This window comes from Lepisosteus platostomus, chromosome 5, assembly GCF_059453375.1.
Source record: "Lepisosteus platostomus isolate fLepPlt1 chromosome 5, fLepPlt1.hap1, whole genome shotgun sequence".
NCBI lineage: Eukaryota > Metazoa > Chordata > Actinopteri > Semionotiformes > Lepisosteidae > Lepisosteus > Lepisosteus platostomus.
The window spans coordinates 58137640-58153472 of NC_142615.1; the positions used below are offsets into that span (position 1 = coordinate 58137640).

The 15833-nt window shown below is 42.6% G+C and overlaps 1 protein-coding gene across 1 annotated transcript in view; it reads left to right on the forward strand.

The window, feature by feature from the left end:
• Window positions 1–10104, forward strand: part of LOC148670204 (antigen WC1.1-like) — a 217141-nt gene extending 207037 nt beyond the window's left edge. The window contains exons 3-12 of the mRNA XM_088631014.1: window positions 185–493; window positions 1533–1847; window positions 3490–3717; window positions 3792–3890; window positions 6427–6741; window positions 7728–8030; window positions 8475–8786; window positions 9093–9131; window positions 9415–9558; window positions 9845–10104. Of these exons, the coding sequence (XP_088487140.1) occupies window positions 185–493; window positions 1533–1847; window positions 3490–3717; window positions 3792–3890; window positions 6427–6741; window positions 7728–8030; window positions 8475–8786; window positions 9093–9131; window positions 9415–9558; window positions 9845–9999 (2219 nt within the window). The 3' untranslated portion in view covers window positions 10000–10104. The remainder of the gene's footprint in view (window positions 1–184; window positions 494–1532; window positions 1848–3489; window positions 3718–3791; window positions 3891–6426; window positions 6742–7727; window positions 8031–8474; window positions 8787–9092; window positions 9132–9414; window positions 9559–9844) is intronic.
• The last annotated feature ends 5729 nt before the right edge of the window (window positions 10105–15833 follow it).

A 15833-nucleotide genomic window follows, 5' to 3' on the forward strand; every position in this document is an offset into this window, starting at 1 on the left:
AACAATAAGAAGTCAAGATTTAAATTGAGAATCTATCATATTTATTTTTTCACATGAAGTTGGTTTATTTTCATAGGGTAGTAAGTTTAATTCTCACAGGCACCAGGTTCAGTGGCAGTGAGCAATGAGCTGCACTATGAGAGATTACCTGCTCAGACTGACAGCCTGTAGTTCTCTATTGCAGGTTTTGTGAGGCTGGTGAACGGACACAGTCTCTGCTCTGGGAGAGTTGAGGTGAATCTCAAGAACACCTGGACCTCAGTGTGCGACTCTGACTTTGACTGGCAGGATGCAGAGGTTGTCTGTCGGGAGCTGGACTGTGGGGCTCCTTCGGTGATACACAGAGGCGCTCATTTCCGACAGGGCCAGGGTCCAGTCGGGTCAGAGCAGTTCCAGTGTACAGGACAAGAGTCCAAGCTACGGCACTGCCCCACTGCAGCCAGGCCAGAGCAGAGCTGCTCCCAGAGCAGAGCTGTGGGTCTCACTTGCACAGGTAAGATAAGATCACTTAACTAAAGGCAAGGTTGTTGTCATTTGTGAGTATTGTAGTATTTGTGAGTATTTGTGGGTATTGCAGAGGCAGTGTATGAGACTTGTGTAGGACTAGTGTAGCACTGATGTTGGACAGTCCCTGTGTCCCTGGAGGTCACATCTTAATTAATATCAGCTGTGGACCTCCAGTTGGCCTATATATAGGTAAATGAGAGATCTAGTGAGACATGAGGAGCAAAATAGATTACCAGTGTCCAGGAAAATTATTTGATTGAGACTTTGTTTTTGTTTTTATTTTTATTCATGTCTTGGATTTGTTAATTTTAGTTGTTTTGAGTCAGATTAGGACAGGGAGTTAGCCGAAGACTTTTCTTTTTGTGTTTGTTGTGTTTTCAGGTTCACAGCTAGTTACTTTTTTAAATTTTTCTTACTGATAGGACCTCGCATATAACTGTGATATTATTTAACTAACGTTGTATCTGAGATTGTCAAATAAACTAGTACTCTGGTTTGTTTTTTCAAAAACAGGCACAAGTGCTGTTTGTTTTTGTTTTTTTTTGCGGCTCATTGTTAGCCACAACAGGCACACCTGCACACTCTCTAAGTTTTGGGAAGGCTAGGTGGGAGCATAACACAACGCTCTTCTTCAGGTCTAAGGCTGGGGTTGTAGTGATGAAAAATAAAAGTGAAAGCCTTCAGCTTGGAGGCTGATGATCGGGCAGTATTTGTTCTGCGTCTTCTTCTCCTGGTTGTCCTTCCTGGTTTCATCAGGCCTGGAGCAGGGAGCACATTGTCTCCTGTGAGCTTCACATCACTATCTTAGGTGCTGGGAAAGCTTGGCAAAAATAAAAAGTAACACATCTTGAAGAAGCCTTAACATGGCATCACAATATTTGTTCTTAGTCAAAGCTTTCTGTTGGTCTCTCGGTCACTGAGAGCTGGATGTTACAGTTTTTTCATCTTATTGATTTTTTTTTTATTGTTGTATTTCATGTGCCCTGTTATGGTGTCATGCTGATGAAGTTCTCTCCTATCTGCAGGATACACAGGGTTCAGGCTGGCGAACGGCTCGGACTCCTGCTCTGGACGAGTGGAGCTGCAGTACGACAGTAAATGGGGGACAGTGTGTGATCAGTGCTGGGACCTCACAGATGCCAGTGTTCTCTGCCAGCAGCTGGGCTGTGGGGAGGCTGTAGCAACACCAGGACAGGCCTGGTTTGGACAGGGCAGTGGACCAGTATGGGCTGATGTGTTTGATTGCAGGGGGAATGAGAGCCGTCTCTCAAACTGCTCTGTCTCCTCATGGGGGAGAGCAGTGTGCTCTCATGGACAGGACGCAGGAGTCATCTGCTCTGGTGAGAATGCAACCATCAAACCAATTTACATCTTGATAATTAAACATGTTAACTACTAAAAATATATGAACTCGGGACATGCAGCCATTACATGCAGAATGTAAATGTGATTTTGACACATTGCTGGTGCTCCACTTCCATCAATCTTGAACTTGAACTTGAACTTGAACTTTATTGCCATATGTAACCGGTACTGGTACAATGGAATTCTTACTTACAGAAAGTCTCTCGATTGTAAAACAAGTGTAAAAAAACAAAACAAAGTGCAAACAGTGCAGCAAGACAATGTACAAACAAACAATAGACAATGTGCAAGTAAACATGCAGGCAGTTTGAATGTAAACAATACAGACGTGTAAACAATGACTGGAGACGTACAATAAATAAATTACAATGAGGTAGATGGTGATGGTGTGGGTGTGGTCCGAGGGGGATGGCTAAATGTGTTCGCCAGTCTCACTGCTTGTGGATAGAAGCTATTGAAGAATCTAGTGGTAAGTGTCCGTATGCTCTTATATCTCTTGCCTGAGGGCAGTGGGGTGAAGAGCTCATGCCCTGGGTGGTGACTGTCCTCTGTGATGGCCAGAATTCTACCACGGCAGCGGTCCTCATAGAGCTGTTTAATCTCGGTGAGACTGCAGCCGATGATCTTCTGGGCCATATTGACCATTCTCTGCAGTGCCTTTCTTTCTCGCGAAGAGGTGTTGCCATACCACACGGTGATCCTGTTGGTGAGGACGCTCTCGATAGTGCAGCGGTAGAAGTTCACAAACACATGTATTGGCATCCCCCATCGCATCCCCCAATCTGTTGGATCCTAGTGAAAAATTGTCTTTTAAATTGAAATTCCAACCGTTTTCTAACAGCTTCATCCAATTTAGGGTCATGGGGGAGTTGGAGCCTACCCAAGCAAACAACAGGAGAAAGTGATACCAGTCCATCACAGTGCACACACAGACACAAACACACACCGATACCTGGGGCAGTTATCCCAAAATCTAAATAACCTGTCAGAATGTTTCTGGACTGTGGTAGGAAATCCACGTGAACATGGGAAGAACATGTAGGTCATTAGTGCTGTGAGGCAAGCAATGTTAACTACTGCACCACAATGCCATCCAATAAATGAAACATGATGTCCAAACATTTTGTTGAAAAACTGTTAATAATTAACATTGGGTGGAGTGGTGGCTCTGCGGCTAAGGATCTGTGCTTATGGCTGAAAGGTTGCTGGTTCAAATCCTGTGACTGGCAGAGGAATCCTACTCTGTTGGGCTCCTAAGCAAGGCCTGTAACCTCAACTGCTCCAGGGGTGCTGTACAATGGCAGATCCTATGCTCTCTCCCTGTCTGTGTGTGTCTCATGGAGAGCAAGCGGGATATGTGAAAAGATAATTCCTAATGCAAGGAATTGTTTAGGGTTAATAAAGTGATATTATTATTATTTAAAAACAATGCTTCTTGAGGTTGAACACATGGATGTGTCATGTTAATTTTACCAAAAGATAACGATGAAATCAGTCAGGTATGAACAAATTTTCCATCCTTTCACCTGGACAAAACAAATTCTCCATCTCCGTGGGCTGGTTTTATGGTACTGATATCTGACTGACAATAAAACGTGATGTTCATTTATTTTTTAGATTCATCCTTGTCAGCTCTAGATGGTGGAGTCCAGCTGTCAGGAGGAGAGAGTCACTGTGATGGCCGGGTGGAGGTTCACTACAACAGCACCTGGGGGACACTCCTCCAGCACTCCTGGGGCTACAGAGAGGCCTCTGTGGTCTGCAGACAGCTGGGCTGTGGCTCAGTGGTGCAAATATACAACTCCTCTCTGTATGAGACAGGCGACAGTGCTGTGTGTCTAACAGGTATTCAGTGCTCTGTAGTACAAGTCTATAACTCCTCTCTGTATGGGACAGTGACAGCACTGTGTGTCTGACAGGTATTCAGTGCTCCGGGGACGAGTCTCACCTGGTGAACTGCAGTTCTCCACAGACAGTTAGCTGCAACACTGGACAGGATGTTGCCCAGCTCTGCTCAGGTAGGAGCCATTCAAAGTATTTTTGACTGTTATCATATGCAGATTGATATGTAGGACATAAAAGACAAACCCTAAAAGATTTGTCACAAAATATAACAGCTGGACCTGTTAAGAGTTAAAATATTGTATGAAGTGATATTTGTTCCTATTTTAAGTCTTTTGTCCATTAATATAGACTGATAATAGAGCTGGGATAAATGTTTCCTGAAACTTGAGCATGTCTGTAGAAGAAGCTCTATATATTGTTCGATCCAATCATCCCTTTCTGTAGAGATGCAGTGTTTTGTCATCAGGTTAATGCACTGCTGACCACAGATGTGAGGCCTGTGCTTCTAATTCATTAAGATCTCCTTTCTTGCAGTTGTGAGCAACAGAGATGAAAACTGAGAATATTTGCATGACAAGTCAATACATTAATAAAGAACAATGAAACTCTACAGCCTAAGGAAACAAACATTTTATCTATTCATTTTTTTGAAAGAATGATTGGTGGGCATTACCAGAACATATGGATGTAGATGCACTTACTACATCATAAGCATTGAAAAGTACTGGTTTATTAGGTCCATAAAAACAATCTTTTAGTGTTATTAATGATATATAATGTTTTATCTTGAATGGGCTGGATTTCCATTGATATAACAAGAAAATAAACATTAAAACATTCAGAATCTGTCACGCCCGACATCCCTCCCTAGAGGGCGCTTCACTGCTCCCATTATTGTTCGTGTGATTAAGCTCTCCAGGTGTACCCTTTTAGTGTTATTATTTAAGACCAGCTCTTCCAGTCCTCGGGGCTCATCATTAGGGTAAGATGTTGCGAGGCCCGCCTAGCACCAGGACACCCTACGCCCGTCTCCTGAGGGCATAGGCCTCATCCCCGACACCTCCCGCTTCCTGAGCCCGGGGTCTGGAGGATCTCGCCCCGTCACCCTTGGACCTCCATGTTTTGTTTGTCCGTGTGCTCCCCCCTCCCGGGGATTTTAACTTTGTTGCGTCCCAGGATGGATTTCTAGTTGATGGACTCTCGGACTGTGCTTTGACCTGCCTTTGGACCCGTTTGGATTTGGATGCCGTTTTGTCTTCCTCGTACACTGTCTCACGGACTGTCACTATTATTTTGTGCACTATTAAACCCCTGTGTGTTCCTTTTTACCACGCCTCCTGTTTTCTCCAGCTCTTACCGCATCGCATAGGGTCTTCTACAAGATCTGACATGGATTTCAGTCCGTGTTCGTGACATAATCTTAACAAATCCATTGGAGATGGAGTCTCAGGTTGTCACAGAATCCAGGGGAAATTTCCACCTGGAAGAAAGTGCCCTTAAACATCTTGGGGTGCAATATCTTGTGAAGTATAGACAGTAGAGGCCTGGACCAGGGCTTGGATTGAAGATAAACCCTTGGATATTAAACCTGAATCATTACATTTCTCATATGTCTTAGTGACATAGGCAGTGCTAGAGAGGCTATATATAGGATTTAAGCAGTAAAAAAGAAGACTTCTTACAAACTGATTGCTAGAATCTGATTGATCTGCACTTGACTGACATGCAGGCAATGAAGATTAAACAAAAACTTGTTTTTTGCTCAGCATTGCCCCAAACAGCAATGATATCTCTCTAAGCCTCAGAATGGTCAGAATTCATTGACTTATAGCTATTTCTATTCGGGTTTTCTACAGACACTTAGTTTGAAGACAGGGTAAAAATCCATAGTTTACCCCTTGTTATATAAAACATTTTTCCCTTATAACTCTATAATCTGAAATCCTCTATGATGGATAAACAGGCTAACCAGAGAATTACCCTGCATCCTAAATGAACAGAATATGTTCTCACTAATATAATGCCGAAAAGTGAATGAAAATCTACTTTCTATTCTAAACCTCCAACTAGGAGAGAATGCCTTTAGCCTGAGGATTGCACAATAAAGGAAACCTGAAAATGTTTTAATGTTCTTAAATTACAAGACTGCAAGGTCTCTTAAACAAGGTTCCATTATTTAACTAGAATTTTATCTCCAGTTCTTCTTGTCTGACATGCCTCCTCTCTCTTCCTTCCTTCAGTTACCTCTCTCTTCTTTCTCTTTGTTTATATTTTATCCTGTGAATTTAGTCTGATGACAACTCTAATAAGGAGGTAATTCGAGTAAACCAAAAGATTCACTTTGTTCCTCTGTGCTTACCAGTTCTGCAGATATGTAAACTAATATTTTTGAGACTCCTAACTTTTTTTTAAGAGTCAACGTTAGCTTGAATGACACCACTCCAGCCATAATGATATATATGTCTCTTTCCTAGCCCAGCACTCCCTCAGGCTAGATGAGGTAGGAGGTAATTGTATCAGCAATGTTTATAGAAATTCACACCTGAAGAAGGCTCCACGGCCGAAACGTTGTGTTTTTTTTCTTCTTTTTTTCAGCATGGAATAAGCCTATTGTTCCTTTGCAGCCTACGCATGCTGATGCAGCTACCCACCTGAACTACTATGTTTATAGGAATGTGTCTTTATCATTTGGTCCTGCCTCTCTCCTAGCCCAGCGCTCCTTAAGGCTGGTTGGAGCAGGAGGCGATTGTGCTGGGAGGCTGGAGGTTTATCACAATGGCTCCTGGGGGACAGTCTGCGATGACTCCTGGGACCTGGCAGACTCTCAGGTGGTGTGCAGGCAGCTCCGGTGTGGGACGGCCCTCAGTGCCCCAGTGCCAGCCTCCTTCAGCCAGGGAACTGGACCCATCTGGCTGGACGAGGTGGGCTGTATGGGGAACGAGTCGTCTCTGTGGGAGTGTCCTTCAGCAGGGTGGGGACAGCATGACTGTGGACACAAGGAGGATGTGAGAATCCTGTGTTCAGGTAAACGAACGAAAAAAAAATCATCCATATTCTCGAATTCCACAACGTGGATATGGTTTGCATTTGGAGTGCTTAAATATATCCTACTGAGGAAAATTCAGTTCAATACAGTTTAGTTTTATTTGTATTTTTTCAATGGACATTGTCACAAAGCAGCTTTACAGATTTCCAGGCCTGAACCAAGGCTCGAAAGGGGGAGCCTATCCTCCTCTGTTAATTAAAATGAACAGACATGGTGAAAAAGATAGTATTTTTATTTCAGTAATGTGTAGTGAGGTCCAGCAGTGTCTGGAATGTTCAGTAGTTTCCTTTGGTTGAAATTTCTCTGGGAAGTTGAGTTCGACAGGTAGAAGGAGCTGGATTCTGGGCCTGGCTTCCTAACACTCCACCTCAGAATAGACAAGAAATAAAGTATTAGTGAATGACAACGAAAACAGAAATTGGTAGGTTGCGTGGCTTGTTTTTCCTTAATATTTATCCAAAGGCTAGACTGAACAAATATGTTTTTAACCCAGATTTGAACGCTGGGAGTGCGTCTTAATTCCACACATCTGCAGGGAGGCTATTCCAGAATTGGGGAGCTCTATGAGAAAATGCTCTGTTGCCAGCTGTGACTTTTTTAATTCCAGGAACAACTAGGTAACCTGCTCCTTGTGATTGAAGTGTACGAGAGGGATTATAAGGGACTAAAAGATCACTCAAATATTTTGGGCCAAGATCACGCAAAGCTTTGTAAAAAGAGACTAAGATATAGTTATGATACAGCTGGGAATGCTGTAGAACCACACAGTCCTGTCACCTTCATATCAACTGTGTTATTGTACAGCTGTCCTTGTTTCATTACGTGAGTCAGTTATAACTGGATTAGTACGGGAAATGAGACTGGTTGCTGTTCACATTGTTTGCTTGTAGTTTCTTACCAGTTCAGAATGAAATGCTGTCTTGTCAGGGTTTGTTTCCTTTGACTTTCCTTGCTGTCTTGATAGATCATAATCTCCTGAGGCTATCTGCAGGCTGTTCAGGACAGGCAGAGGTTTACTACAATGGCACCTGGGGCAGCATCTGTGCCAACAGCATGACAGACACTACAGCTGCAGTGATCTGTAAACAGCTGGGCTGTGGAGACAAGGGCACCACTAGAGAGACAAACTCCAGGCTGAGCCCTGATCCCAAATGGCTGGACTTTGTCTCCTGCCGCAAACACGACTCCACCCTGTGGCAGTGTCCCTCCTCCCCCTGGGGCCAGAATGACTGCACAGACCGAGAAGTGGCTAATATCACCTGCTCAGGTACAGAGGGAAGAGTAATGCTCTGTAAATTAGTGTTCTGCCATATTAAGAACAGACAAAAGCTTTAAACTGAATTCTTATTAATTTATATCCAAACATGTATAAAAATGAAAGCAATGTCATTGTTATTTATTTTATAATAATAATGTTTTTATATGATTATTAATCTTTGAAGGTCCTAGAAAAGAAGCTGACAGAAGCACTGCAGCCCCTCAGGAAGAGCAGCCTCAGCTGTACTGCCCAGGTGAGTTCAGTGTGTAAAACACTCAGAGACACCGCAGCCCTGAGCTGAGGAACAGTAACCATACAGCTCTCTTCTAGAGCCACTCAGTACCTCACTGATCTTTACTACAGTCACTGAGCTAAATACACTCAGTAACCTCTCTGCTCTCATCTACAGTCACAGATCTGATGACACTCAGTAACCCTTCTGTTGACTTTCAGTCCCACTGGCTCTGCGCCTGGCTGGAGGCACTAACTGCTCTGGCCGGGTGGAGCTGCGGTATGAGGGCCCCTGGGGGACAGTCTGTGACGACTCCTGGGACCTGCAGGATGCCCAGGTGGTCTGCAGACAGCTGGGCTGTGGGGACGCAGTGAGTGCAGCAGTAGAGGCCTCATTCGGACCAGGGAGTGGCGCCATCTGGCTGGACGAGGTGAACTGCAGGGGCAGTGAGGTTCACCTGTGGGACTGCTGTCACTCTGGACTGAATCAGAGTGACTGTCGACACAAGGAGGATGCAGGGGTTACCTGTACAGGTGAGGAGAGTCTTAGAACTGTAGATGAACAAAGTAGGAGATTGATGGAGAAGATACACTGTTACACATATTCTATCACTGCTTAATATCTTAAGATCATCAGTCACAAGATCGGGATGTTGTGTAGCCCTGTGTGTGTGAACAATACTAGACTTTAATTCTGAGCAAGACACCATTCATCCTGCAATCCTACATTTGACCTCAAGGAACACATGTAAAGATTTTTATTTTATTAAGACCACTCTGGATTCAGCTTGCTATAAAACCAAAGACAAAATAATGACAGTTCTCGTATCTCTTTTACAGGTTTGTCAGAGCCAACATCCAGTCCAGCAACAGCTACAGGTGAACAGAAATCCTCCTTGTCAGTGATAACTCCTGTCTTTCTGTCTCTTCAGATTCCCAGTGTAGCTGTAATGTCTCCTCTCCTCTCTCAGGGTGAAGATCAGTGTTTTCAGATTCCCATTGTAGATCTAGTGCCTCTCTTTCCTCTACGCACCTGATCCTGAACCATCATAGCCCCATATGGGAAATGGGGGAGGACAGAACATTCCATCTGTCAAAGCGTACATGAGTCCAAGAGCACCTCTCCTGGTCCCTGTTCATCCATTGTCTCCCCCTTTCTCAGGCAGAACCAGGACAACACCCCAGACACAGCTGCTGGGAGGTCTATCTGCCTCGCCCCTGGTCCTCCTGCTGCTGGGGGCTCTGCTCTTCGTGGTGCTGGCTCTGTTAGTGGGGCAGCTGATCCAGAACAGGAAGCTGAGGAAAGGTAGGGAGGGAACTCTCCATCCACATAGTGACCTCTAGTGGTCAGTTCTGTCACTCACATGGAACTGATATTTATATAATTACCGTGAGGAATAAACCTGGTAGAGAAAACCATTTGAAGTTTAAAAAAGATTATCAACAATTACAGATGGAGATATCAGGAAATTTGCAAATCCAGAAGCATAACATTTATGTGCTCAAATGTCCAAAGAAGGTTTAGTAGTCAATGTTTGATCTTGTACTCTGCTCCCTGCATGTTAACCCTGAGTGTCTGTTTCCTCACACAGCCCTATCTAAGGGAGCACTCGCCACTTATCATGATGCCATCTATGAGAAAATAGAGTATAAACTGGCCAGAGAGGGAACCTACAGTGCCCCCAGGAGACGTGAGTGGAGAGAGTCTTCAGGTGTGATTGATCTCCACCCTCTGAGGAAGATCTGAGGACTTAAAAATTGTAGAAAATCTAACCATCCTGGTTTCTGACTGGTTTTCTCAAGAGGTGTGTTAAGGTAGATAAAGAAAATGATCACATCACTATCCCTGGGCTGCCTTATAAAAAAAAGTATTTTTTAGTTTTAAACCTGTAGAGTTTACTTTCTCAACTGGTGTCAAACTAAGTGAAGAAAATCAACACAGCACGATTCTGGATCTGCCTTATAGACACAACAATGAGCAATTGAGCAAACTCACATCCTGGCTTCTCTTCCAGTAGAGGACAGTGTGGTTGCTGTCTGACTGCAGGTAATATTGATCTGTTCTCCTGTTCACAGGGAGATTCCTCTCTGATGAGCTGCCCTCTGGATACGATGATGTGGAGGACAGTGAGGGAGACCCAGTACCAGGTGAGGGGAGGTGGAGTCAGGGGTCTCAGTGTGGGAGTGGGAGGTCTTCAGTCCAGTACTCACTCTCACCTCAAACCAGGATGCCATTTAGAGATCTTATTTAGAAAATACTGAATTATACAAATAGAACCACATGTGTTTGATACCTTATAAAGCCAGCTCTTCAGTGTTGCCTCACACTAGCCTTATCTCGGCAGATCACAGATGCTGAGCAAAACTATAGCTGGTCAATACTGGGGTAGTAAACAAGGTGCTGCTCTAATTGGTTTTGATAGAAAAGGAGACTGGGGAACAGCATGCTGTAAAAACTGCCTTTCAGATCAGATAAATCAGCGACCCTAGAGTTATGGCTTAACTATACTCCACAAAACATTTAAAATCACACTACAGTAACTTTGCAGCTCTATGGTCAAAGTAAGTCTGAGTCCGGAAGTGTAAATTCTCTGTCTCTCTGTGTGGTTCAGGAGACTCGATACCCTCTCTGAAAGAAGAGATCCCAGAGTACTATGATGATGCAGTAACTGTAGCTCAGAGCCCAGATGCATTGTCAGGTGGGTTACTTCAGTCCAGTCAAATGGGGGAAACTCTGCACCAATCTCTCTTTGATCTCAGCCTCTGAATATGGAGTCTGTGTTATCCTTCACCAGTCACATGAGTCTGACTCTCTCTCTGTGATCTCAGCCCTGCACACTCAGTCTGCTCCTCTTCAGTTGCTCATAGTGTCCACATCACCAATCTCTCCAAATACAACCAACCTTTCTCTCCCCTGATGTCCTTCAACATCTTATTTTAACATTTAGGAATTGTTTGAAATATATCACTGAAGTGAATAGGATTAGAAATCAGGTTCCCTGATCTCCTGTACTTGTCTGGAGTTTTAGTTCCTTTGTGATATTCAGTTAATCAGTGTGTTCTGAGGAGCTCCAGCAGTCCGGTGCTCTAGATGGCTCCGTGCTCTGATATGTGTCACTGAATCTGTGCTCTTTGTGGTTCAGGAGAGAAGATGTCCCCTGTGACAGAAGAGGCCCCAGAGTACTATGATGATGCTGTAACTGTACCTCAGAGCCCAGATGCCTTGTCAGGTGAGTTATTTCAGTCCAGTCCCATAGAGAAACCCTGTACCAATCCCAGTGAGTCTGACTCTCTCCTCTCACTGTGCACTGCACAGTACATCACACTGAGTCTGGATTTTGGGGCTCACATTACTGCTCTCTGTCCAAATATATTCATACGACAAAATCTAGGATTAATTTTAAATTTATGACAGAAATGAATAGGAGAGGAAATCAGGTTCCCTGATCAACTGTACTTAAGAGTCTGGTGTTTTAGTCATAACATGATGTTTAGTTAATCAGTGTGTTATGATGAGCTCCAGCAGTCCTGCGCTTTAGATGAAACAGTGTTTTGATGACTGATAGTGACATTGTGCTCTGTGTGCTTTAGGGGAGCTAATGTCTTCTGTGAAAGAAGAGGCTCCAGAGTACTATGATGATGCCATCACTGTGCTCCAGAGTCCAGACACTGTGTCAGGTGAATTATTATTAATAAGATTGAGTACACCCTGTACCAGCCTGCATTAACCTTTGTCGTTAGAAATTAGTCTTGACCTAATTTCACATCTGCAAATAAATACTAACTGGAAGAGAAGAGATCTCTGACAGGCCAGTCTGTGTCAGAATGACAGAGACATTACTGACCTGCTCTTCTGTTCACAGGGAGACTCCTCTTTGATGATACACAATCTGGGTACAGTCATGTGGGGGACAGTGAGGGAGACCCCGCTTCAGGTAAAGGGGGCTACAGCCAGGGGGCTCAGTGTGGGCAAGGTGGTTCAGTAATGGGGAAGGCGACTCCCAGTAATCCATGTCAGTGCCACTTTCATTCAAGATAAGGGGGCATCAGGCATTTTGGGATCAATATTCGCCAGTACAGGCTGAGAGACTGTACTGGTACAAGGTTAGACTTCATAGATCAGAGTCTCATTGAAACCCAAATACTGACATACCCAGCCAATCAGATGTTTGAGGTTGATCAGCTGCTGATCTATTATGAGAGAGTGAGGTCTGGGCAGAGCAAAGGATTCCCCAAGACCAGGAATTCTGTTCTCTGACTGCAAAAAGAATGAGTCCAGAAAATACTGTCAAAGTATTTCTTCACTGTGGTTTTAGAGCACTGGAACTTCATAAGCGAAATCTGCACTGAACCATCAACTCATCCTAAAAAATACAATTTGATTTAAAAAATGTCCTATTCAAGGCTTTTGACTAAATGATTGTAACAACTGTTCTGTATATTGATTTTGTAGCATCCAGGTTCATAAAGAGAGAGATTTAACTGTAGGTCGTATTCTGTTTGATTTTTAAAAAAGCGGCTACTGTATATCTCTTCTTTTGGCCTGTGTAGGTGTTCTGTAAAAGTTAAATACTTGGTGACACTTTGTAGTTTCTCTGGGTGGTTAGGAAGTAGTTGCCTAAATTTGTACAATTCATGTGTGCTGTACATTTCTTCTGTGTGTTGTTTAGTGTGAGTATTGTCATTGTTAACAAATATTTAACTCATTGTGTCTGAAATATTACTTGTTTTCCCAAAGCTGTACCAAAGAACAAAGAACTAATCTGCCTTTAACTATACCAAAAGCTTGGGTATATTCTTAGCAAAATTTTAACAATTTTTACAAGGTGGGGGCTATGATTTTTTTAATTATTAATTTATCTACTCTGTCATTTCTGATATTCACCATTTTCATAACCCCTATTTGTAATTTGTAATATTATTTCAATACCTGATTCATTTGACAAACCGTATTTCAAGTATTAATTTTGTGATACTATCTATTTCTAGCATTGTTTATAGGCAATTAATTCCTATAGATTTTAAAATCGCACATATACAATTAAAAAAAATGCATACTGTACCCGTGATTAAAAATTGATGGGTCCAATTTTAATGACTTGCTAAACCAAAAATATCAGCTTAGAGTGTCCTACCTGTCCATCAGTTGTCCACTGCCTGTCTCTTACTCTGTGTCTCTGTTTCAGGTGTCCCCCACACTGGCCCTGGAGTGGACAGGGCCCTGCCCACACTGCCCTCTGAAGAAGGAGTCTCTGCCCCTGACAGGGCTGACTACGATGATGCTGGGGACGAGTCTCAGGGAGAGGATGGGTGCTGTGAGACTGACAGGGCTGTCTGGGAGAAGCTCCTCCTGCAGGTCTAGACACAGAAGAGCTCCACCAACAGAGTCACGCAGTCTTACAGCAGCTCTGAGCACTGAGACTGTCTGACACTGTCTGTGACCTGAGTCCACTTCACTCCACTGTTTCCACACTGACACTGTCTGTGACCTGAGTCCACTTCACTCCACTGTTTCCACACTGACACTGTCTGTGACCTGAGTTCACTTCACTCCACTGTTTCCACATTCAGACTGTGACCTGAGTCCACTTCATTCCACTGTTTCCACACTGTCCTCGGTGTCTGTGTCTACAGCACCTGCAGCTTGTGTTTTAGAAAAGGGAGGCTTGAACATCCCATTTCTGCTCAGTCTTTCTTCTTTTTATATTTTGATGTTTTAGAAATTAGAAATAAAACCATTCATTGATGTTCAATTCTGAATGTACCACTTTTGATGGTAACATTTTTTTTATAAATGTTATTAAAAAGATGTTTTGCAATAAACTTTTTAAACCCATTTTTATCTGCGTGTTATTTCTAATGTATGATATTAAAAGTATCAATAAAAAATTAAGGAGCCCTTGGCCACTCACAATGATAATATCCACCTCACAGGAAGAGGAAATGTAAATGTTTATCAACTTAGTCATATAAATTGATCTACACAAAGGACACTGTAGACAAAACCAGACACAACATGAGACAACCTGGTATTAAAATTTCCCTACAAGAAGGCACAGAATCCCAAAATCTAAAACTTCAGAAATGTTATAACTACAGACATCTACTAAAGCATCTGGATTTAAATGACAGGAACACAGGAGACTTAAAAGTTTGCTCAAACAATACACACTTTGATAGGTGTGACAAACTGACATTACAAAACTCATGATCATGAAAAAACGAGCCTTTTAAGCTCACTTCCTAAAATAATATCAGAATGTTTTAGGAGTTTAGGAGGAAACTGGAGCACCTGGAGGAAACTTATGCAAACATGGGGGACAACTTACAAACTCCACACAGAGCGCACAGGGCAGGAATGAAACACAGAGCTCCAGCACTGCATGGTAGCAATGTTAACCATGGTGCCACCTGTAAAATAAATATAATTTGTGAAACACTAAGAGATTGTGTAAAACAATATTCTATATACTTTCACTCTGGATCTTTAACAATGTATTAAACCTTTTATGTTAGGTTGCCTGGTTTTGGGGAATTTTCCAAATTAAATGAAATTAGCAATTATTAACAGAATGTATTTCTACATATCAACACTATAATAAAATATGCAAAATATTATTGAATGATTTGAGTTCTATAATACTGATACAGTAATTGTGTTTGAAATGGTGTTTTCAGTCCTGTTACTGTTATTTACAGATGTTTTTAGCACCAAAACCAGACAATAACAGTTCAGTCTTTCCCACTTCAATCTGCATCTCTCCACTATATTCTCACCAGTGAGGAAGTTAAAGACTGGCTTCATACAAGTCACCCCACTGACCTGACATCTCCAGTTTTGTGTCCATTTCTTCTTTTATTGTTCCAGTCACTTCACAATAAAGCAACTCAGACCACTTGTATCCGCTTCCAGGAAGTAAGGACACGTATTTGCAAGAGTTTCAATTCTTAGTAAAAGCTCTAAAACACCTTCTATGCCGCACAGTGAGCAATCATGCCCTCTTCCTAAGAGGATAGAAAAATAGATAGAAAATCAATTACTAAAACCATTTTGTCCACTTCCAGAGAGCCCACACACTTAATTGGGAGGGTTTCAATTCAGAGTAGGAAAAAAAAATCTCTAAATTAAATGTTTATGCTGCACAGAGAGCACTTTCTTCTGTATGGCCAGTTAGCTCAGTTGGTTAGAGTGTGGTGCTAATAACACCAAGATTGCTTGTTCCTATATGGGCGAGGAGAGCTCCTTCTCTTCTGCCAAAACCCTTTGATCTTTCTTTCCATGGTGAAATATGATGCAAAGATACCACTTACTATAGATAGATGAGTGTGTTGCAGGTGAAGAGGAAAGTGCTAAAATATTTAAAATCTCATATGTGAAGAAAAGATAGAGTGTCACTATTTGCATAAGTGAGGCTTTTAAATAATCTTTTGGAAAGACACTCAAATCCAGCCTATTAAGTCTCAGGACCAGATGATTGGCTCAATACCCAGGTGAAGATAGTCAATCAGAGAACTTAGATATAAAAAGTGTGTCTGAGTGGAAGTTTATTAGTCTTTTAAGACAGGAATTTGGGTCTCAAG